Source organism: Heteronotia binoei, chromosome 2, assembly GCF_032191835.1.
Source record: "Heteronotia binoei isolate CCM8104 ecotype False Entrance Well chromosome 2, APGP_CSIRO_Hbin_v1, whole genome shotgun sequence".
Taxonomy (NCBI): domain Eukaryota; kingdom Metazoa; phylum Chordata; class Lepidosauria; order Squamata; family Gekkonidae; genus Heteronotia; species Heteronotia binoei.
In genome coordinates this window covers 194645915-194668664 of record NC_083224.1, presented here as the reverse complement: position 1 = coordinate 194668664, position 22750 = coordinate 194645915, and the positions used below count along the sequence as shown (strand labels likewise).

The 22750-nt window shown below is 48.7% G+C and overlaps 1 protein-coding gene across 1 annotated transcript in view; it reads left to right on the top strand.

The window, feature by feature from the left end:
- The window catches only part of LOC132567448 (phospholipid-transporting ATPase IK-like), a 93136-nt gene that overhangs the window by 43299 nt on the left and 27087 nt on the right, over positions 1-22750 (top strand). Inside the window, exons 10-14 of the mRNA XM_060233124.1 lie at positions 2261-2336; positions 4663-4804; positions 6487-6757; positions 12379-12602; positions 19365-19448. Coding sequence (XP_060089107.1) covers positions 2261-2336; positions 4663-4804; positions 6487-6757; positions 12379-12602; positions 19365-19448 — 797 coding nt within the window. The remainder of the gene's footprint in view (positions 1-2260; positions 2337-4662; positions 4805-6486; positions 6758-12378; positions 12603-19364; positions 19449-22750) is intronic.

The following is a 22750-nucleotide window of genomic DNA, read 5'->3' as shown; positions in this document are numbered from 1 at the left end:
TATGAAGGCCTCAGACACTATGCCCTGTTGTTGGCCCTCCAGAGGAACTAGTTGGCCACTGTGTGAGACAGGATGCTGGACTAGGTGGACCCTCACTGGTCTGATCCAGCAGGGCTCTTCTGATGTTCTTCTCAGGGGAAGGCCTCTGTCTTTCTGCCCTGTTGTTGGCCCTCCAGAGGAACTTGTTGGCCCCTGTGTGAGACAGGATGTTGGACAAAATGGAGCACTGATCTGATCCAGCAGGGCTCTTCTGATGTTCTTATGAAGGCCTCGGCCTCTATGTCCTGTTGTTGGCCCTCCAGAGGAACTGGCTGGTCACTGTGTGAGACAGAATGCTGGACTAGATGGGACACTGCTCTGATCCAGAAGGGCTCTTCTTACGTTCTTATGAAGGCCTCAGCATCTCTGCCCTGTTGTTGGCCCTCCAGAGGAGCTGGTTGGCCACTGTGTGAGAAAGGATGCTGGACTTAACGACTACTGGTCTGACCCATCAGGGCGCTTCTTCTGTTCTTACACTAAGTCATTTCTGACATGGCAACCGTATGAATCCATACCCTCCAAAATTGTCCTATTGTTAACAGCCTTGCTCAGTTCTTTAAAATCGAGGGCTGTGGCTTCCTTGATTGGGTCAAACCACCTCACGTTGGGACGTCCTCTTTTCCCACTGCCTTCAGTATTTCCTGGCGTTTTCTTTTTCAATGGGAGATGCTGGAGATCGAACCTGCGACCTTCTGTGCACCAAGCAGATGGAGCTGTGATCCCTGCCTAAGAGATAAGCGAAGGTGTTTTGCCATTGTCTTCCTGGACACAGCAGTCCTGCTTTCCCTTGAGTCAAACCTCCCCTCATCAGATATCCCAAATACCTGGTGAACACCATAAGGTGAACATATGAACATATGAAGCTGCCTTATACTGAATCAGACCCTTGGTCCATCAAAGTCAGTATTGTCTTCTTAGACTGGCAGCGGCTCTCCAGGGTCTCAAGCAGAGGTTTTTCACACCTATTTGCCTGGATCCTTTTTAGTTGGAGATGCCGGGGATTGAACCTGGAACCTTCTGCTTGCCAAGCAGATGCTCTACCACTGAGCCACAGCCCCATTCATGGCTCTCCAGGGTTTCCAGCTGAGGTTTTTCACACCTATTTGCCTGGACCCTTTTTTGGAGATGCCAGGGATTGAACCTGGGACCTTCTGCTTACCAAGGAGGTGCTCTACCATTGAGCCACCATCCCTCCTTCTTTCCTAGGAATATATGAAGCTGCCTTCTACTGAATCAGACCCTCGATCCATCAAAGTCAGTCATGTCTACTCAGACTGGCAGCGGCTCTCCAGGGTCTCAAGCAGAGGTTTTTCACACCTATTTGCCTGGACCCTTTTTTGGAGATGCCGGGGATTGAACCTGGGACCTTCTGCTTACCAAGCAGATGCTCTACCACTGAGCCACCGTCCCTCCACTACTGGTGCTACTGGACTCAAATATAGTTGCCGACAACAATGGTCGCTCTCTGAAACTGATCTTCCTTGGTGGTTCCCCATCCACCTACTAACCATGGCCAGGGGTGGTTTTGTAGAAAAATAGGTGGTAGAGCTCCTTAGCATAACTCATTTGCATATGCCCCCCCCAGCTAAAAGCAACCCGATGCAAGAAAGGAGAGCCCTGGGCAAGCGAGGCCTGCTTGGGCTGCCTAGAGATCCAACCAGCCCAAGCAGGCCTCGCTCACCTGGGGCTCTCCTCGGCTGCCCCCTCCCCAGTCAAAAGGCCAGCAAGCCATGTCCCACTCAAAATCACATCAGAAGTGGAGAAAGGGTGGCGCGGGCTTCTCCAGGGGTTAATGAGGGCTGCTGGGGGTGCGGCAAAGCCCCTGGTGGCTGGCTGCCCGCTCTCCTAATCCAGGGGTTGTTATGCAGCTGCACCTCCTATTCAACGGACAAGGTAGGTGGGGAGGAGGAGGGGGAACCCTCAGAAAGGTTCAGGAGCTATGCTCCTGGGAGCTGCTGCTGAATTCAAGGCCATACTAACCATTTCTCCAAGCTAAAGAGCCCCAAGCGTTTTAGCCTTTCTTCCTAGAGAAAGTGTTCCAACCCTTGAATCGCTCTAGTCATTCCAATCATCAGGTGATGTGAATGCCAACCTGAGGCAAGACTGAAAGCTTTTCTTGGTTTATCCAACCAGGAGGTCTGGGGGGGGGGGCGCAGACTGCCAGGCTTTGTTCCTGCTCTGGCCCTCCCCCTCCCATCTTGGATCTGCTTTGCGGTTTCAGAGACGGCGGTGAATATAGGCTTTGCGAGCCACCTCCTGTCGGACGACATGACCATCCTGGAGGACGCCGAGATCCGGTACGGAGGTAGAGGGGCAGAAGGCTTGGGCCCCTGGGTTCCAGCTTGACTTTCCATTGCCAAACGTTCCATACCGTCCCAGCAGCTCAGCTTGTGCTCGAGTTGCCAACCTCCAAATGGGTACGACAGGGAAAAAAAAGGGGGGGGGGGTCTCCCTGAGTTGAAGCACAATAATAATAGAAGAAATCTCAGGGTGAAACTAAACTGTCAAAACATTTATATGTAACAGGGAAAACCTTTTAGAAGGCTAAGAACGTAAGAGAAGCCATGTTGGATCAGGCCAATGGCCCATCTAGTCCAACACTCTGTGTCACAGAAGAACAGAAGAGAAGCCCTGTTGGATCAGGCCATGGGCCCCTCCAGTCCAACACTCTGTGTCACATAAGAACAGAAGAGAAGCCATGTTGGATCAGGCCAATGGCCCATCCAGTCCAACACTCTGTGTCACATAAGAACATAAGAGAAGCCATGTTGGATCAGGCCAATGGCCCATCCAGTCCAACACTCTGTGTCACATAAGAACATAAGAGAAGCCATGCTGGATCAGGCCTTGACCCATCCAGTCCAACACTTTGTATCACATAAGAACAGAAGAGAAGCCCTGTTGGATCAGGCCAATGGCCCATCCAGTCCAACACTCTGTGTCACATAAGAACATAAGAGAAGCCCTGTTGGATCAGGCCAATGGCCCATCCAGTCCAACACTCTGTGTCACATAAGAACATAAGAGAAGCCATGTTGGATCAGGCCAGTGGCCCATCCAGTCCAACACTCTGTGTCACATAAGAACATAAGAGTAGCCATGTTGGATCAGGCTAGTGGCCCATCCAGTCCAACACTCTGTGTCACATAAGAACATAAGAGAAGCCATGTTGGATCAGGCCAATGGCCCCTCCAGTCCAACACTCTGTGTCACATAAGAACATAAGAGAAGCCCTGTTGGATCAGGCCGTGGCCCATCCAGTCCAACACTCTGTGTCACATAAGAACAGAAGAGAAGCCATGTTGGATCAGGCCACTGCCCCCTCCAGTCCAACACTCTGTGTCACATAAGAACAGAAGAGAAGCCATGTTGGATCAGGCCACCGGCCCATCCAGTCCAACACTCTGTTGTCACACAGTGGCCAAAAAAAACAGGCACCATCAGGAGGTTCACCAGTGGGGCCAGGACACTAGAAGCCCTCCCACTGTCTCCTCCCCCCTCCCCAAGCACCAAGAATACAGAGCATCACTGCCCCAGACGGAGAGTTCCAACAATAGGCTGTGGCTAATAGCCACTGATGGACCTCTGCTCCATATGCTTATCGAATCCCCTCTTGAAGCTGACTATGCTTGCAGCTGCCAACACCTCCTGTTGCAGTGAGTTCCATGTGTTAATCAACCTAAGGGAAACTCACAAATACCTTCCCCAATTTGTATTGGTTTTTTTGTCTTCTGCTTTCTGCTCGTTTGGTATGGAGCCAGTTTGGTGTGGAGAGCCAGTTTGGTGTAGAGAGCCAGTTTGGTGTAGTGGTCAAGTGTGCGGACTCTTATCTGGGAGAACCGGTTTTGATTCCCCACTCCTCCACTTGCACCTGCTCGAATGGCCTTGAAAGGGCAGCTGCTGTGAGAGCCCTCTCAGCCCCACCCACCTCACAGGGTGTCTGTTGTGGGGGAGGAAGGGAAAGGAGATTGTAAACCTCTCTGAGACTCTGTCCTTGAAAGGGCAACTTCTGGGAGAGCTCTCTCAGCCCCACACACCTCACAGGGTGTCTGTTGTGGGGGAGGAAGGGAAAGGAGATTGTAGGCCGCTCTGAGACTCTGCCTTGAAAAGACAGCTTCCGGGAGAGCTCTCTCAGCCCCACCCACCTCACAGAGTGTCTGTTGTGGGGGAGGAAGGGAAAGGAGATTGTAGGCCACTCTGAGACTCTTCGGAGTGGAGGGCGCGATATAAATCCAATATCTTCTTCTTCTTCTTCTTCTTCTTCTTCTGCTTCTTCTTCTTCTTCTGCTTCTTCTTCTTCTTCTGCTTCTTCTCTCTGCCGCTTAATGACTCCAAGCCATATAACCCTCTGCTTTCTGTTCCCAGTTTTTACCATTTAAACCAGGGGTGTCGAACTCATTTGTTATGAGGGCCGTATCTGACATAAATGAGGCTTTGTTGTACTGGGCCATGTATTGTTAGACCGAGCCATGTCAGGCTGGGGCATGTGTGTACCTATTTAAGATAAGGTAGCAGAGAGATAAAATTTATAAAGGATACAGGCAAACATAGGAGCTGATCTGCCAGTCTGTGGTTCAAGAGCTCCCGCCCCCGTCTCCTTGTTCTTCTGAATGTCTCTTGCAGTGAAATCCTCAAACCTTCCAACAGTAGCGTCAAAAGTCTGGCTGGCAGCTGGGAAGCCTTGTTTGGCTGTGACTCCTCTCTGCATTTCCAGGCATCTTTCCCACGGGACAAGACAGCTTTGGTGGTCTCCGGTGACTTCTTGGTAAGCTCTTTGTTTGTTTGTTTGTGGATGTGCGTGCACACAAAAGCTTATACCTTGAATAAAACTTCCTCCAAGTAGGGATAAACGTATTGCCTGTTATTTAATTCCAGGAGATCATAGAATCACAGAACTGGAAGGAACCTCCAGGGTCATCTAGTCCAACCCCTTGCACAATGCAGGAAACTCCACTGAGGAACCGCTCCTCCACGGAGGAACCGCTCTAATGGTCAGGAAGTTCTTCCTAGTGTTGAGCTGGAAACTTCTGATTTAATTTCAACCCATTGGTTCTGGTCCGACCTTCTGGGACCACAGAAAACAATTCCACACCATCCTCTCTATGACAGCCCTTTAAGTACTTGAAGATGGTGATCCTATCACCTCTCAGCCGCCTCCTCTCCAGGATAAACATGCCCAACTCCTTCAACCTTTCCTCATAGGACTTGGTCTTCATACGAACATAGAATCCTAGAGTTGGAAGGGACCTCCAGGGTCATCTATTGTCCAACCCCCTGCGCAATGCAGGAAATACACAAATACCTCCCCCTAAATTCACAGGATCATTCTTCATTGCTGTCAGATGGCCATCTAGCCTCTGTTTAAAAACTTCCGTGGAAGGAGAGCCCACCATCCCCCGAGGAAGCCTGTCCCACAGAGGAGCCGCTCTAACGGTCAGGAAGTTCTTCCTAATGTTGAGCCGGAAACTCTTTTGATTTAATTTCAACCCATTGGTTCTGGTCCTACCTTCCGGGGCCACAGAAAACAATTCCACACCATCCTCTAGAGGGCAGCCCTTCAAGTAATTGAAGATGGTGATCCTATCACCTCAACCACGTCATCTCCGAGCTAAGATGGCGTCCTTACAGGGCCGGATCGGGGGTGGGGGTGGGGTAGAGGGGACACCTTATGCCTGCAAATCCCAGGAACTTTTGAAGGGCAGAGCCTGGGAGGAGAAACGTCATGGGGGGCTGTGATATCACTTCCATCAGAGATCCCTCTACGTTGTGCTAGGGGGTGCCGATGCACAAGATTTTAGTTGCCACCATAGGCATTTTGAGCTCAGCCCATGAGAAGGCGTAGAGAGCCAGTTTGGTGTAGTGGTTAAGTCTGGGAGAACTGGGTTTGATTCCCCACTCCTCCACTTGCACCGGCTAGCATGGCCTTGGGTCAGCCATAGCTCTCGTAGGAGTTGTCCTTGAAAGGGCAGCTTCTGGGAGAGCTCTCTCAGCCCCACCCGCCTCACAGGGTGTCTGTTGTAAGGGAGGAAGGGAAAAGAGATTGTAGACCGCTCTCTGTCCTTGAAAGGGCAGCTGCTGTGAGAGCCCTCTCAGCCCCACCCACCTCACAGTGGGTCTGCTGTGGGAGAAGATGATATAGGAGATTGTAAGCCGCTCTGAGTCTTTGATTCAGAGAGAAGGGTGGGGTATAAATCTGCAGCCTTCTTCTTCATCTCCCCCTACATCGGAAGCAATGGAGGGTAGGGGTGCCTCCTACTGGGGGGTCATAAAATTGGGCCCCCTGGTTCAATCTTGTTGAAACCTGGGGGGCTTTTTGAGGAAAGGCACCTGCAGTTATGCTGCAAATTTGGTGCCTCTACCTTAAAAAAAACCCAGCTCCCCAGAGCCCCACATACTCCCGGATTGATTCTCCGTTATAGCCAATTTGAATGTGTGATTTCTTCACAGGACAAAATCCTTCGTGCTGCAGGGCAAGGGCTGGGCAAGAAGAAGCAAAGCGCTTGGGGACGGTTTTGCGGCTGCTGGGCGAAGGCCAAGGAGGATGACAGGAACGCGGTGGAAGAAGCTTTCGTAGAGCTGGCCGCGGCCTGCCAGGCTGTCATCTGCTGCCGAGTGACGCCCAAGCAGAAGGCCCTCGTTGTCCAGATGGTCAAGAGACACAAGAAAGCCACTGTGTTGGCCATCGGGGATGGGGCCAACGATGTCAGCATGATAAAAAGTGAGTCTGGCTCCCACTGAGGGCTGGTCTCCTTACCTGCTGCCCTTCCAAGCCTCAGCAAGAGTAAATTGCCTCACGTTCTGACGGGAGGTGACAGGGGGTAGCGCTAGGAATCGCCAGAAATTCTTTGGTTTTGTCATAAAGTTTCTGATGATTCCTAGAGCAACCCCCTGTCACTTCTAGGGTACCACTAGGAATTGCTGGAAACTCTGGTTATTCCTAGAGCTATCCTTTGCAACTTCCGGTTTTTTTTAAATCAGCAGTGACATACAGTACCACAGCCCACCAGAGCCTCTCCCACAATTCCTCTACTGGTTGTGTAATGTACTCAGTGACGAGACGTGTTGAAGGCAACATACTTTATTAGCGGGTACATCACAAGAGAGGGAATGGCGGGCCGGGTCCCGATTATATACATGCCCCGGAACAACCCTCCGTGAGGCCAGGTCCAATCCTGGCCAGTTAAACTTCCCGCCACAGATCTTGATTGGCGGTGCGTATTAGCGAGCTACATCCGGGGACCAGTGGGTTTCCACTGGTCGCCTCTGTAGCATGCGCTGTGCTGTACATAGGGATTAGAATGCAGGACATAACAGGTTGCCAGGCACCTAATTCCACCACTCCTAAGAACATAAGAGAAGCCATGTTGGATCAGGCCAACGGCCCATCCAGTCCAACACTCTGTGTCACACAGTGGCAAAAAATTTTATATACACACATACACTGTGGCTATGTGTGTATATAAAATTTTTTGCCACTGTGTGACTACGAGTTGGCGAGCTGCTTTTCCACAGCAAGCAGAAACTGCTTGCAAGAGGATCTCGCTTGCTGCGAAAGAGACCAAGTCCTATGAAAAAAGGTTGATGGAGCTGGGCCTGTTTAGCCTGGAGAGGAGGCGGCTGAGATGTGGTAGGATCACCATCTTCAAGTCTTTGAAAGGCTGTTCTATAGAGGATGGTGTGGAATTGTTTTCTGTCGCCCCAGAAGGTAGGACCAGAATCAATGGGTGGAAATTACATCAGAAGAGTTTCTGGCTCAACATTAGGAAGAACTACCTGACCGTTAGAGTGGTTCCTCAGTGGGACAGGCTTCCTTGAGAGGTGGTGGGCTCTCCTCCCCTGGAGGTTTTTAAGGAGAGGCTAGATGGCCATCTGACAGCAATGAGGATCCTTTGAATTTAGGCGGAGGTATTTGTGAGTTTCCTGCATTGTTTAAGGGGTTGGACTAGATAACCCTGGAGGTCCCTTCCAACTCTATGATTCTGTGATATGATCACCATCTTCAGGTACTTGAAGGACTGTCATATAAAGAATGGGGTGGAATTGTTTTCTGGGACCCCAGAAGGTAGGGCCAGAACAAATGGGTTGAAATTACATCAGAAGAGTTTCCGGCTCAACGTTAGGAAGAACTTCCTGACCGTTAGAGCGATTCCTCAGTGGAACAGGCTTCCTCCATGGTAGGTGGTGGGCTCTCCTTCCTTGGAGGTTTTTCAACAGAGGCTAGATGGCCATCTGACAGCAGTGAGGATCCTGTGAATTTAGGGGGAGGGGTTTGTGAGTTTAGAGCGGTTCCTCAGTGGAACAGGCTTCCTCCATGGTAGGTGGTGGGCTCTCCTTCCTTGGAGGTTTTTCAACAGAGGCTAGATGGCCATCTGACAGCAATGAGGATCCTGTGAATTTAGGGGGAGGTGTTTGTGAGTTTCCTGCATTGCGCAGGGGGTTGGACCAGATGACCCTGGAGGTCCTTTCCAACTCTATGATTCTGTGATTCTATGTGAAATTGGTTCTGATCTGGTGAACATAGGGCAAATGGAGCCTGCTTAGAGATGTATCTGTCTGCCCCTTTTCACAGCTTTGGGTCTTCATTCATTCTCGTCCATTTCTATGCCTGGTGTTCCCAACCTACCCCCCACCACCGCATTTTCGCTATTTCGACCCCACTTGTAGATGAATAGCCTTTGACACAAAACGAACGCAACAATACTATTGAGAAGCGGATTGGTTTTCATAGGAAAAGTTTGGCGTGCGGAAATGGAAAGCAGACTATCTTGTAGGTCCCGTTTGCAAAACGAAGAAGCAAAATTGAAACAGGGACTTTCCAAGCAGGTAGATCCAAGCGGGCAGCCATGTTGGTCTGAAGCAGTAGAACAAAGCAGGAGTCCGGTAGCACCTTTAAGACCAACTAAGTTTTATTCAGAATGTCAGCTTTCGTGTGCGGAAACACTTCTTCAGACGGGGAATTAGGTACAGCGAGCAGAGCTACATAGAGCTGGTGGGGTTTGGAATTAGGGTTGCCAAGTCCAATTCAAGAAATATCTGGAGACTTTGGGGGTGGAGCCAGGAGACATTAGGGGTGGAGCCAAAATCAAGGCTGTGACAAGCATAACTGAACTCCAAAGGGAGTTCTGGCCCTCACATTTAAAGGGACGGCACACCTTTTCAATTCCTTCCTTCCATAGGAAATAATGAAGGATAGGGGCACTTTCTTTTGGGGCTCATAGAACTGGACCCCCTGGTCCAATCTTTTTGAAACTTGGGGAATATTTTGGGGAGAGGCACTAGATGCTATACTAAAAATTTGGTGCCTCTACCCCAAAAAACAGCCCCCCCCCCAGAGCCCCAGATACACGGATCAATTCTCCATGATTTTCTATGGGAATAAATCTCCATAGGGAATAATAGAGTGCCCAGCAGACATTTCCCTCCCCTCCCCCCGCTTTCTGACGACACTGAAGCGGGGGGAGGGCCTCCAAACCGGGGGATCCCCTGCCCCCACCTGGGGATTGGCAACCCTATTTGGAATGCAAAGTGGTGCAAAGTTAAAATCCAATAGCAGAAGAGTAAAATTAACAAATTCAGAAAACCTTTGATCAGGGTTGCATTAGTGTGGGAAACCAATAAAACGGTGACATGTCAAAATGTGAGAATTCCAAGTTGAACCACCAAGGACTGGTACATGGGAGGGCATCCCTAAACTTACGGTGTTTTTACATTCAATTTAATCCAGAGTTTTAGAGTCTTCAAATTGCCTGCCACTGTTCCGCTTTAATTATTTTCCTTTTACATTTAAGCATTTCAGTTTGGGGAGGGGCGTGTCGCTGATCAGAGGGCAGCCGGAATACCAGCGCTTAGTTAAATGCATACGATTGCTTGGAAATCATGTCAGCACTGCAAAAACAATACAAATTTAAATTACTAGATGAGGCAAGCAATGATATGTAAAAATTTGAAGCGCTGTCGGTTCTCATGCAAATTACTGCACCTTGTGGTGGCTTTTGGAGGAGTCTTTTAAAACGCAGGAAAACTTCTACAATTCAAGTTTGAAACGCCTGTAGAGAAAAACCAGATCAAAACTAGTGTGGAGAAAAACGTTGCAGCAGCAGCTCGGAAACTCATCTCACCCAAACAAATGTAGATGCTTCGGGCAACAACGATGCAAAACAGTTGTGAAAATGTTAGGTAATGTAAAAGGTGAGTTTCCAGTGCGGTGACTGAGAGTCGCAGTGTAAAAAAACACCCTTAGTGAGCTTTTCGCAGACCAGAGGTCCGATTTGGGAGACTTTGGGCACTCATAGAAGTATTAAGTTTTTTGGGGGCGCTCAGGAGGAATTCAAGCCTACTTGAAACTCAACATCAAAAATACTAAGATCATGCCATCTGGCCCCATCACACTTTGGCAAATAGAAGGGGAAGACATGGAAGTAGTGACAGACTTCACATTTCTGGGATCCAAGATCACTGCAGATGGTGACTGTAGCCATGAAATTAAAAGCCATTTGCTCCTTGCGAGGACAGCTATGGCGAGCCTGGGCAGTATAATAAAAAGTAGAGACATCACCCTGCCAACAAAAGCCCGTATCGTCAAAGTGATGGTATTCCCAGTGGTAATGTATGGCTGTGTGAGCTGGACCATAAGGAAGGCCGAGCGCAGAAGAATAGATGCTTTTGAGCTGTGGTGCTGGAGAAGACTCTTGAGAGTCCCTCGGACTGCAAGAAGATCCAATCAGTCAGTCCTAAGGGAAATCAACCCAGACTGTTCCCTGGAAGGTCAGATGCTGAAGCTGAAGCTCCAATGCTTTGGCCCCCAAATGAGAAGGGAGCACTCCCTGGAGAAAACAATGATGCTGGGAAAGACAGAAGGCAAAAGAAGAAGGGGCGGCAAAAGAGGAGATGGCTGGGCAGCGTTACTGATGTAACAAACACGAATCTGAGCAGACTTCGGAGGATGGTGGAAGACAGGAGGGCCTGGCGTGACTTGGTCCAGGGGGTCACAAAGAGTCGGACTCGACTGTGCGACTGAACAACAACAACAGAAGGAATTCAGTCCTGATAACATGTTTGTCTCACTTTTCTGCCCAGCCCAGCTGCTAGGTTGCCTAACAGCTAAAAGCGGAACATTATAAAAACAATCATAAAACCAGAAATAAATTACATACACATATAAACACAAGATGGGTAGCCGCAGGGCTTTTGTTTGTAGCAGGAGCTCCTTTGAAGAAGAAGAAGTAGATATTGGATTTCTATCCCGCCCTCCACTCCGAAGAGTCTCAGAGCGGCTCACAATCTTCTTTATCTCCCTCCCCCACAACAGACACCCTGTGAGGTAGATGAAGATATTGGATTTATATCCCGCCCTCCACTCCGAAGAGTCTGAGTGGCTCACAATCTCCTTTACCTTCCTCCCCCAAAACAGACACCCTGTGAGGTAGATGAAGATATTGGATTTATCTCCCACCCTCCACTCCGAAGAGTCTCAGAGCGGCTCACCATCTCCTTTACCTTCCTCCCCCACAACAGACACCCTGTGAGGTAGATGAAGATATTGGATTTATCTCCCACCCTCCACTCCGAAGAGTCTCAGAGCGGCTCACCATCTCCTTTACCTTCCTCCCCCACAACAGACACCCTGTGGGGTGGGTGGGGCTGGAGAGGGCTCTCACAGCAGCTGCCCTTTCAAGGACAACCTCTGCCAGAGCTATGGCTGACCCAAGGCCATGCCAGCAGGTGCAAGTGGAGGAGTGGGGAATCAAACCTGGTTCTCGCAGATAAGAGTCCGCACACTTAACCACTACACCAAACTGGCTCTCCTATTTGCCTATTAGGCCACACACCCCTGATGTAGCCAATCCTCCAAGAGCTTACAGGGCTCTTATTCCAGGGCCTGTGGGAAGCTTCAGGAGGACTGGCTACATCAGGGGGGAGTGGCCTAATATGCAAAGGAGTTCCTGCTACAAAAAAAGCCCATGGTTGCCATGTTAGTCTATAACAGTAGAAAAGAGCAAGAGTCCAGTAGCATCTTAGAGCAGGGGCATTAAACATGCAGTTTAAGGGCTGAATCGGGTCCCCGGAAGGCTCCTAGCAGGCCCCTGAGCAACTGGCTGTCGTCTGCTTCCTTCTCCCTCTCTCTCGCTTCCTTCTGCATCACAGTTTGCTTTGCCAGGCTCTCTCAATTGCACAACAGAGCTCCTGAGCCAAGCCTCTCTTCCTTCTATTGGCTGAGGCTCCCCCCCCCAGTCTCCTGGGGAAGGAAGGTAGGCTTCTTGCTAATCGAAACGGTTCCTGAAGGCTCTTGGGTCATGAATTCCAGGCCTCACCCAACCGATCCTCTCTCTTTCTCTCCAGCCGCCGACATCGGGGTGGGGATCAGCGGGCAAGAAGGCATGCAGGCGGTCCAATGCAGCGACTACGCCCTGGCGCAGTTCCGCTACCTGCAACGGCTCCTCTTCGTCCACGGCAGATGGTCTTACCTGCGGGTTTGCAAGTTCCTCCGCTATTTCTTCTACAAGACGTTTGCCGGCATGATGGTGCAGGTCTGGTTTGCCTTCTATACCGGCTTCACCGCCCAGGTGACTCTCTCTCTCTCTCTCTTTTATTTACAAAAATGTGTACAATTTAGGTCTTTTGATTCTGTCCTTCTGCTCTGAGCAGGTGTAGCTTAGTGTTTAACACGGAAGCTGCAAACCAGGAATTCAAACTTCTTCCTTAGTCACAAAAGGCATCATAGAATCCTAGAGTTGGAAGGGACCCCTAGGATCATCTAGTCCAACCCCCTGCACAATGCAGGAAACTCACAAACGCCTCCCTTTAAATTCACAGGATCTTCCTTGCTGTCAGGTGGCCATCTAGCCTCTGTGGAAAAACCTCCAAGGAAGGAGAGCCCACCACCTCCCGAGGAGGAAGCCTGTTCCACTGAGGAACCGCTCTAACTGTCAGGAAGTTCTTCCTAATGTTGAGCCGGAAACTCTTTTGGTTCTGGTCCTACCTTCTGGGGCAACAGAAAATACCCCATCCTCTATATGACAGCCCTTCAAGTCCTTGAAGATGGTGATCATATCATAGAATCATAGAGTTGGAAGGGACCTCCAGGATCATCTAGTCCAACCCCCTGCACAATGCAGGAAACTCACAAACGCCTCCCTTTAAATTCACAGGATCTTCCTTGCTGTCAGGTGGCCATCTAGCCTCTGTGGAAAAACCTCCAAGGAAGGAGAGCCCACCACCTCCCGAGGAAGCCTGTTCCACTGAGGAACCGCTCTAAGTCTGGAAGTTCTTCCTAATGTTGAGCCGGAAACTCTTTTGGTTCTGGTCCTACCTTCTGGGGCAACAGAAAACACCCCATCCTCTATATGACAGCCCTTCAAGTCCTTGAAGATGGTGATCATATCATAGAATCATAGAGTTGGAAGGGACCTCCAGGGTCATCTAGTCCAACCCCCCTGCACAATGCAAGAAACTCACAAATTCACAGGATCTTCATTTCTGTCAGAGGGCTATCTAGCCTCTGTTTAAAAACCTTCATCCTCTGTAATACAGGGATACAGAGTGGTTTTTTTTTTGGGGGGGGGGGTTGGAGCAGGAATGCACAGGAACACAGTTCCGGCTGGCTTGGCACCAGGGGTGTGGCCTAATATGCAAATGAGCTCCTGCTGGGCTTTCTTGTAAGTGTGAAGTAATGGGGATGTCAGGGGTGAGGCCTAATATGCAAATGAGTTCCTCCCAGGCTTTTTCTATCCTCCCCCCCCCAAAAGCCCTGCATTGATACTGATATTAGGCTCCTTTTCCGGGTTGCTCTAACGGGTACAAGAGCTCCGTGGCGCAGAGTGGTAAAGCTGCAGTACTGCAGTCGGAGCCCTCTGCTCACGATCTGAGTTCGATCCCAGTGGAAGCTGGTTTCAGGTAGCCAGCTCAAGGTTGACTCAGCCTTCCATCCTTCCGAGGTCGGTAAAATGAGTGCCCAGCTTGCTGGGGGGAAAAGTGTAGAGGACTGGGGAAGGCAATGGCAAACCATCCCGTAAAAAAGTTTGCCGTGAAAATGTTGTGAAAGCAACATCACCCCAGAGTCGAAAACAACTGGTGCTTGCACAGGGGACTACCTTTACCTTTATAACAGGAATACCCAACCCCTGAGCCATGGACCAGTAACAGTCCGTGGCCTGTTAGCAACCGGTCTGTGAGCTGTATAATTATTTCTTCATATATTGCAATCAGTATTCCCTCTAAACTGAGTTAGTGTGAGCTAGCTCAGAGTTTTTTAGCCTCTGCCTCACGCATTTTTGTCTTAACTCAGGAAAAATGGCCCCAGAGCAAGCTAATTTATGCCAGTAGCTCACAACTTTGCGAGAAGTATGGCTTACCATTAGCCAGAATTTCGTGGGAGTGCAAACCAGACAAGATTATGGAGAATGAGGAAACAAAGATTTTTCAGGACTTCCGATTGCAAACGGATAAACACCGGGAGCATAACATCCCAGTGTCCGAATTGGGGGGCAGGGGAGAGAGAAATAGGATTTGGATCATTGACACTTCAATCCCAGGAGGCAGCAGAACAGAAAAGAAAGAACAGGAGGAGACAACGAAACACCAAGACCTACAAAACAGAGTGAGACTGGGAGAAGATGGTGAACATAGTTCCAGTTAGATAGATCCAAGTAGTCAGCCGTGTTGGTCTGGAGAAGTAGAACAAAATAGGAGTCAAGTTGCACCTTTAAGACCAACTTAGTTTTATGAGAAACCTTCTGAGAGATAAATACCTTCCTTTTGACCCAGGCTTCATACAATGAAGTCATTAAAAGACATTCCAATCGTTATATTTCCCGTTTCGATTAATATATCTGTCAAGAGATGCACGTAAGCCTTTCCTCTGACGCTCTCTAAGCCATATGCCAGCTTCAAAAATATTTATTTGAATATTGCTTGTCTCTGGAGTCTTACAGCCTCTGTAATATTCATGACTCAGTGGAGCATACTTTCTGCTAGGCCAGTAGCTCTCTCCGCTTGATGGTTTGGTTTATGTCAGGGGTGGCCAACGGTAGCTCTCCAGATGTTTTTTTGCCCACAACTCCCATCAGCCCCAGCCAGCATGGCCAATGGCTGGGGCACTGATGGAGGTTGTCGGCAAAAAACATCCGGAGAGCGACCGTTGGCCACCCCTGGTTTATGTTATTCTGGATATTGTGTTTATTGACAACAGTGTGTGTGTGTTGCAATATTTTGAATTTTTCTCATAAGTAATACTAGTGTATTGTGTATTATTTATGCGTTGGAGATATTTAGTAGTACATTGTTTTCACTATACAAGGGAGATACCTGGTGTTTTTTGGTTGTTTAGTCTTTCTCCCCGTCCCTGTTTTTTCATTGTTGCAACTGAATCCAGGCACAGCTAACGAATGCCTGGATGGTTTCCGTTCTCTTTCTTTGATGGCCCCACCAATGGCAGTTTTCAGTGGGACATGAGGGTGTCTCAGGTTAAACGGGACCCAGTTGTGCTGGAAAAGAGTCCAGCAGCTGCCCCTTCTTTCTGTAGTCTCTGACAAACAGTAGCCGGGTGGAGGAAGGGGGCTCTAGGCTGAAGCCGGATGTACATTTCTTTATAGGTCACACCAGGGGTGGAATTCTAGCAGGAGCTCCTTTGCATATTAGGTCACACACCCCTGCTGTAGCCAATCCTCCAAGAGCTTTTTTGCTGTTCAGTCGCACAGCTGAGTCCGACTTTTTGCGACCCCATGGACCAAGTCACACCAGGCCCTCCTGTCTTCCACCATCCTCCGAAGTCTGCTCAAATTCGTGTTTGTTACCTCAGTAACGCTGTCCAGCCATCTCATCTTCTGCCATCCCCTTCTTCTTTTGCTTTCTGTCTTTCCTCGCATCAGGATCTTCTCCAGGGAGTGCTCCCTTCGCATTGGGTGGCCATAGTATTTGAGCTTCAGCTTCAGCATCTGACCTTCCAGGAAACAGTCTGGGTTGATTTCCCTTAGGACTGACTGATTTGATCTTCTTGCAGTCCAAGGGACTCTCAAGAGTCTTCTCCAGCACCACAGCTCAAAAACATCTATTCTTCTGCGCTCGGCCTTCCTTATGGTTCAGCTCTCACAGCCATACATTACGACTGGGAATACCATTGCTTTGACTATACGGACTTTTGTTGGCAGGGTGACGTCTCTTCTTTTTATTATACTGCCCAGGTTTGCCATAGCTGTCCTCCCAAGGAGCAAACGTCTTTTGATTTCATGGCTACAGTCACCATCTGCAGTGATCTTGGATCCCAGAAATGTGAAGTCTGTCACTACTTCCATGTCTCCCCCTTCTATTTGCCAAGGAATGATGGGGCCGGATGCCATGATCTTAAGTTTTCTTGATGTTGAGTTTCAAGTCTACTTTTGTGCTCTCCTCTTTCACCCTCAGCAAGAGGTTCTTTATGTCCTCCTCACTTTCTGCCATTAGAGTAGTGTCATCTGCATCCAAGAGCTTACAAGGCTCTTTTTTGTAAGCTCCAGGAGGATTGGCGACATCAGGGGTGTGTGGCCTAATATGCAAAGGAGCTCCTGCTAGAATTCCACCCCTGGGTCACACGAACGAAATAAGCGATGGCCAATTCAGTGAGGGACACCTCCAAGTGGTTCTGCCCTGCCCTTCATTGAGAGCTGACTTCCTGGGTTTCAATGCCTTGAGCTCGGAGGTGGTTAGAGGAGCTCAGCTCCGATGACCACCCCCCCCGAGTCGAGCTGTAGGAGGGGTGCTACAGCCATAGCATCCTGAAGGGAGCCTGGGGGGGGGGCCTGTCAGCAAGGAACTTTACAGGACCCAGAGAAACAACAGCGGTTGTTCCCTGTTCTTCCTTTCTGCTCCGGTGCTGCCACCACCAAAATCGCCATGATGGCAGCAAGAGGTGATCGCCCAACTGCTTTTCTCTTTCAATAAGTTTCTGGTGTGTCATTCTTCTACCTTAATCACTAGAATCCTACCATGAAAGTAAGTCAGCTTTCTAACAATACCGGTTAATTGATCTTTTAACATATCAACAATTGAAACTGTTCCAAAAGAAAGGGAAAGAGGAGGGAAATTCCCCCCCCCCCCATTCTCCGCAAGGAAGGCTTCAGAAAGCAAAGAACAAATTGGAAAACTTTCAACAATTTAAATTGGACTGAGCAAAGATATTTGAACTGATTTGGTTTATAAATAAATAAGCGTCAATGAGATCACCTTCTTTGGTGTAGTGGTTAAGCGTGCAGACTCTTATCTGGGAGAACCAGGTTTGATTCCCTACTCTTCTGCTTGCAGCTGCTGGAATGGCCTTGGGTCAGCCATAGCTCTGGCAGAGGTTGTCCTTGAAAGGCCAGCTGCTGTGAGAGCCCTCTCCAGCCCCACCCACCTCACAGGGTGTCTGTTGTGGGGGAGGAAGGAAGAGAAGATTGTGAGCCGCTCTGAGACTCTTCGGAGTGGAGGGCGGGATATAAATCCAATATCTTCTTCTTCTTCTTCTGGTTACAACACGGTCTGAACAAAAACGGGATATGCTTACAAGAGAAATGTATGTGATGCTTAATTAGGACTGAAATGGTTACAATTGAAATGCAGGTGGAAACAGGTTAACTGGGTCTTTGAACTATTCTCTAACTTTGATTAACATACTGAGTTTTTTCTGTGGAGGAAATGGAAGTTCAAACTGAAGCATGTGATGTTATAATTAACATAACCTCCTTAAAGCAGGAACTTGGTCATTTAGCAGAGTTGATGCAACAACAGGCGGAGACTTTTATTTTGAAATACAGCGAAAACTAAAATCTACATAAGCAGAGTAATAAAGAGTCCCCAGTGATGTCTGTCAAGCTGAGAAAAAAGAGCTAAAAGATCCGTTGGGAAAGGTTTGAAAGAAAATCAAAATGGAGAAAGCCTGTGTAGTTATAAAGTTGAAACGGAAACCAACATTGACTATAGCTTGCAAGGGAGGAAGTGAGGAAGCGGTGATCGCAAAACGAATGGAGACATCAAGAGGAGAAAAAGGCAAATTTCAGCAAGATGATCAAATCTTGGAAAGCGTTCAAAAAGAAGAGACTTTAAACTGGTTTTGGGGGGGGGGGTTTGCTCCGCCTTCTTTTATCATCTAGCTGGTTAATATTGAATCAGTAAAGGGGGCTAATAAATGATTCCGTAATGGCAAATGGGGCTTTAAGAATTGGGATGCCTTTTTCAGTTTGTTATAATTATCTATGGGAGTTAAATAGAATAATGTAATTAAGAGTGGGCTAAGGAGATTGTATGGGTTTTTATTTACCTAAAAATAAACATGTATGGAAGATGAGGTAACTATTGCATATTAACTTATGTTTTTCAAAGCACTATGAAAATAGGATTTACAGTCTCCAAAATTTTTAAAGAATTCTAAATGTTTAAAATAGATTAAAAAGTCAATTGGGGTAAATTTGTAATAAGACAGTCTACACAAATATTTTGTAATCTTAAGTCTGCTCCTGATATTTCTGACAAGAGAAACTGTCTATAACGAAATAGATAAATTACTGTGTTTTCTGTTTCTGCTTTCTCTCTCTGCTAAAAATAAGTAAATTAACATTAAGGATAAAGGAACTATATTTACCTTTTATGCTTATGTTAACTGCTAATATTGTTAAACCAATTCGTTAGCTTTTATTTTTTAATATTGCTAAATTTAACCCGTCAGCTCTGTTTCATAGTTGGTTCTTCTGCTTTTCTCATTTGTATGTACTGAAGATGAAAAGTTTAGATTTATATTATAAGCCACAGAATAGTTAAAAGTATATAACAAAATAAGAAGACTGTAGAATTGAAGGGTTATAATGGGTAAAATTTTAAGGCTTTCAGGTAGAAAGAATTTGGTATTTTGTCTTGAGGTAGAAACGTAACGGGTATATATACTGCTTCTCCTTATTTCTCTTGGTATTATTGTTTATGTTTTTCTATCTTGTATCCCCTTCCCTACTTTTGCTTCTGTAACCCCGCATTTCCTGCCTTCTTTATATTCAAATTTAATACAAATTTTAAAACAGGAGAGTCAGTTTGGTGTGGCATTTAAGAGCAGTGGACTCTAATCTGGAGAACTGGGTTTGATTCCCCCTCTCCTAGATGTGCAGCTGCTGGTGTGACCTCTGGCCAGGCACAAGGTCTCTCAGAGCTGTTCTCTCAAGAGCAGTTCTCAAAAGAGCTCTCTCAGCCTCCCCTACCTCACAGGGTGTCTGTTGTGGGGAGGAGAAGGGAAGGAGATGTAAGTCGCTCTGAGACACCACGTGAATGGTGGGGTCTAAATCCAATCTCATCCTTGCAATTGCTTCCCTCTGTTCTCTCTTTCCTTGCAGCCCCTGTTGGAAGGCTGGTTCCTGGCTCTTTATAACATCTTATACACTTTTTGCCCAGTGCTCTGCATGGGGATGCTTGAACAGGTAAGGCCTCCAGTAGCTGAAAACAAGTTCAACCTGTATGTTGATCAGGCCTCAGATTCAGCAGGAGCTCACAGGAACACAGCTCCTGAACCTTTCTGAGGGTTCCCCCTCCTCCTCCCCACCTACCTTGTCCATTGAATAGGAGGTGCAGCTGCATAACAATCCCTGAATTAGGAGAGCGGCAGCCAGCCAGCCAACAGAGGCTTTCCCACACCCCCAGCAGCCCTCATTAACCCCTGAAGAAGCCCACCCCACCCTTTCTCCACTTCTTATGTGATTTTGGGCGGCGGGTGGCTTGCTGGCCTTTTGACTGGGGGAGGGTGGCTCAGGAGAGCCCCAGGTGAGCGAGGCCTGCTTGAGCTGGCTAGAGATCCAGGCCTCGCTCGCCCGGGGTTCTCCTTTCTTGCATCAGGTTGCTTTTGGCTGGGAGTGGCAGCATATGCTAATAAGTTATGCTAATGAGCTCCACCACCTATTTTTCTACAAAATGACCTCTGGTGTTGATGACACCCCGGGTCCCCTCCCCCCCCACAGCCTAACAATTGGTCCATATTTGTGGAGTCTGTATTTGGCCTGCATTTGGCCCACAGCAAGGCTGAAGAGCTGGTGTAGGATTGTTAGTGAGGTGCTGAACTGGGAGGGGGGTTCAAGACCGCTCTCCGCTGCAAAGTTCCCTCGGTGAACTTGGGCCCGGCACTCTCACTGAGCCTAAGCTACCTTGCAGGGGTGTCATGAGGAGAATGATTTATAGTGCTCTGGGCTTCCTAGAGGGCAGGAAGAATGAAAATTAGATGGGTAGTTGGGCTTCTGTAGGGGAAGGCAGAGATATCTTCGTGGCAGAGACCAGAGCTCCCCTCATTTCCCTCTCACTGAGGTACCCCAAAGGGGTGTCATGAGGAAAATGATTTATGGTGCTCTGGGCTTCCTAGAGGGCAGGTAGAACGAAAATTAGATGGGTAGTAGGGGAAGGCAGAGATATCTTCGTGGCAGAGACCGGAGCTCCCCCATTTTGCTCTCACCGAGGTACCCCACAGGGGTGTCATGAGGAAAATGATTTATGGTGCTCTGGGCTTCCTAGAGGGCAGGTAGAATGAAAATTAGATGGGTAGTAGGGGAAGGCAGAGATATCTTCGTGGCAGAGACCGGAGCTCCCCCATTTTGCTCTCACCGAGGTACCCCACAGGGGTGTCATGAGGAAAATGATTTATGGTGCTCTGGGCTTCCTAGAGGGCAGGTAGAATGAAAATTAGATGGGTAGTAGGGGAAGGCAGAGATATCTTCGTGGCAGAGACCGGAGCTCCCCCATTTTGCTCTCACCGAGGTACCCCACAGGGGTGTCATGAGGAAAATGATTTATGGTGCTCTGGGCTTCCTAGAGGGCAGGTAGAATGAAAATTAGATGGGTAGTAGGGGAAGGCAGAGATATCTTCGGGGCAGAGACCGGAGCTCCCCCCATTTTGCTCTCACCGAGGTACCCCACAAGGGTATCATAAGGAAAATGATTTATGGTGCTCTGGGCTTCCTAGAGGGCAGGTAGAACGAAAATTAGATGGGTAGTAGGGGAAGGCAGAGATATCTTCGTGGCAGAGACCGGAGCTCCCCCATTTTGCTCTCACCGAGGTACCCCACAGGGGTGTCATGAGGAAAATGATTTATGGTGCTCTGGGCTTCCTAGAGGGCAGGTAGAATGAAAATTAGATGGGTAGTAGGGGAAGGCAGAGATATCTTCGTGGCAGAGACCGGAGCTCCCCCCATTTCGCTCTCACTGAGGTACCCCACAAGGGTATCATAAGGAAAATGATTTGTGGTGCTCTGAGCTTCCTAGAGGGAAGGAAGAATGAAAATTAGATGGGTAATTGGGCTTCTGTAGGGGGAGGCAGAGATATCTTCGTGGCAGAGACCAGAGCTCCCCCATTTTGCTCTCACCGAGGTACCCCACAGGGGTGTCATGAGGAAAATGATTTATGGTGCTCTGGGCTTCCTAGAGGGCAGGTAGAACGAAAATTAGATGGGTAGTAGGGGAAGGCAGAGATATCTTCGTGGCAGAGACCGGAGCTCCCCCCATTTCGCTCTCACTGAGGTACCCCACAAGGGTATCATGAGGTAAATGATTTGGGGTGCTCTGGGCTTCCTAGAGGGCAGGAAGGATGAAAATTAGATGGGGAATTGGGCTTCTGTAGGGGGAGGCAGAGATATCTTCGTGGCAGAGACCGGAGCTCCCCCCATTTCGCTCTCACTGAGGTACCCCACAAGGGTATCATAAGGAAAATGATTTGTGGTGCTCTGGGCTTCCTAGAGGGAAGGAAGAATGAAAATTAGATGGGTAATTGGGCTTCTGTAGGGGGAGGCAGAGATATCTTCGTAGCAGAGACCGGAGCTCCCCCATTTTGCTCTCACCGAGGTACCCCACAGGGGTGTCATGAGGAAAATGATTTATGGTGCTCTGGGCTTCCTAGAGGGCAGGTAGAACGAAAATTAGATGGGTAGTAGGGGAAGGCAGAGATATCTTCGTGGCAGAGACCGGAGCTCCCCCCATTTCGCTCTCACTGAGGTACGCCACAAGGGTATCATGAGGTAAATGATTTGGGGTGCTCTGGGCTTCCTAGAGGGCAGGAAGAATGAAAATTAGATGGGTAATTGGGCTTCTGTAGGGGGAGGCAGAGATATCTTCGTGGCAGAGACCGGAGCTCTCCTCATTTCCCTCTCACTGAGGTACCCCACAAGGGTGTCATGAGGAGAACGATTTATGGCACTCTGGGCTTCTTAGAGGGCAGGAAGAATGAAAAAGACGTAATTGGGTTCTTGTGGTGGGAGTCCAAAATTCCTTCTCACAGGGTAGGGGCAGAGCTGCCCATTTCCCTCTCACTGAGCCTAAGTTACCCGACAAGGGTGCCCTGAGGAGAACCATTTATACCACCCTTGGACTCCTTAGAGGGCAGGGAGAATAAAAAAAAAATAGATAGGTAGTTGGACCATTGTGGAGGGGGGAGGCAGAAATTCCTTCTTCCAGGAGGGTGGATTTCCACATTTCCCTCTCAACGAGCCCAAGTTACCCTGCAGGGGTGTTGTGAGGAAAATGATTTACACTGCTCTGGGCTCCTTAGATGGCCATAGAATAAAAATTAGAAAGATGGATGGATCCTTGCGAGGTGGGGATGGGGGAACTTTTTTAGTTCGTTAAAAAATAACTAAGGGGAGTAAGCATGGTTTCCGGTTCCGGGGGGGCGGTGCGGCAGCGTTCTGAGAGAGCTCCTCAGGACGAGCCGAAATTCCAACCTTTAGGGGGGCCTTAGGGTCTGCAC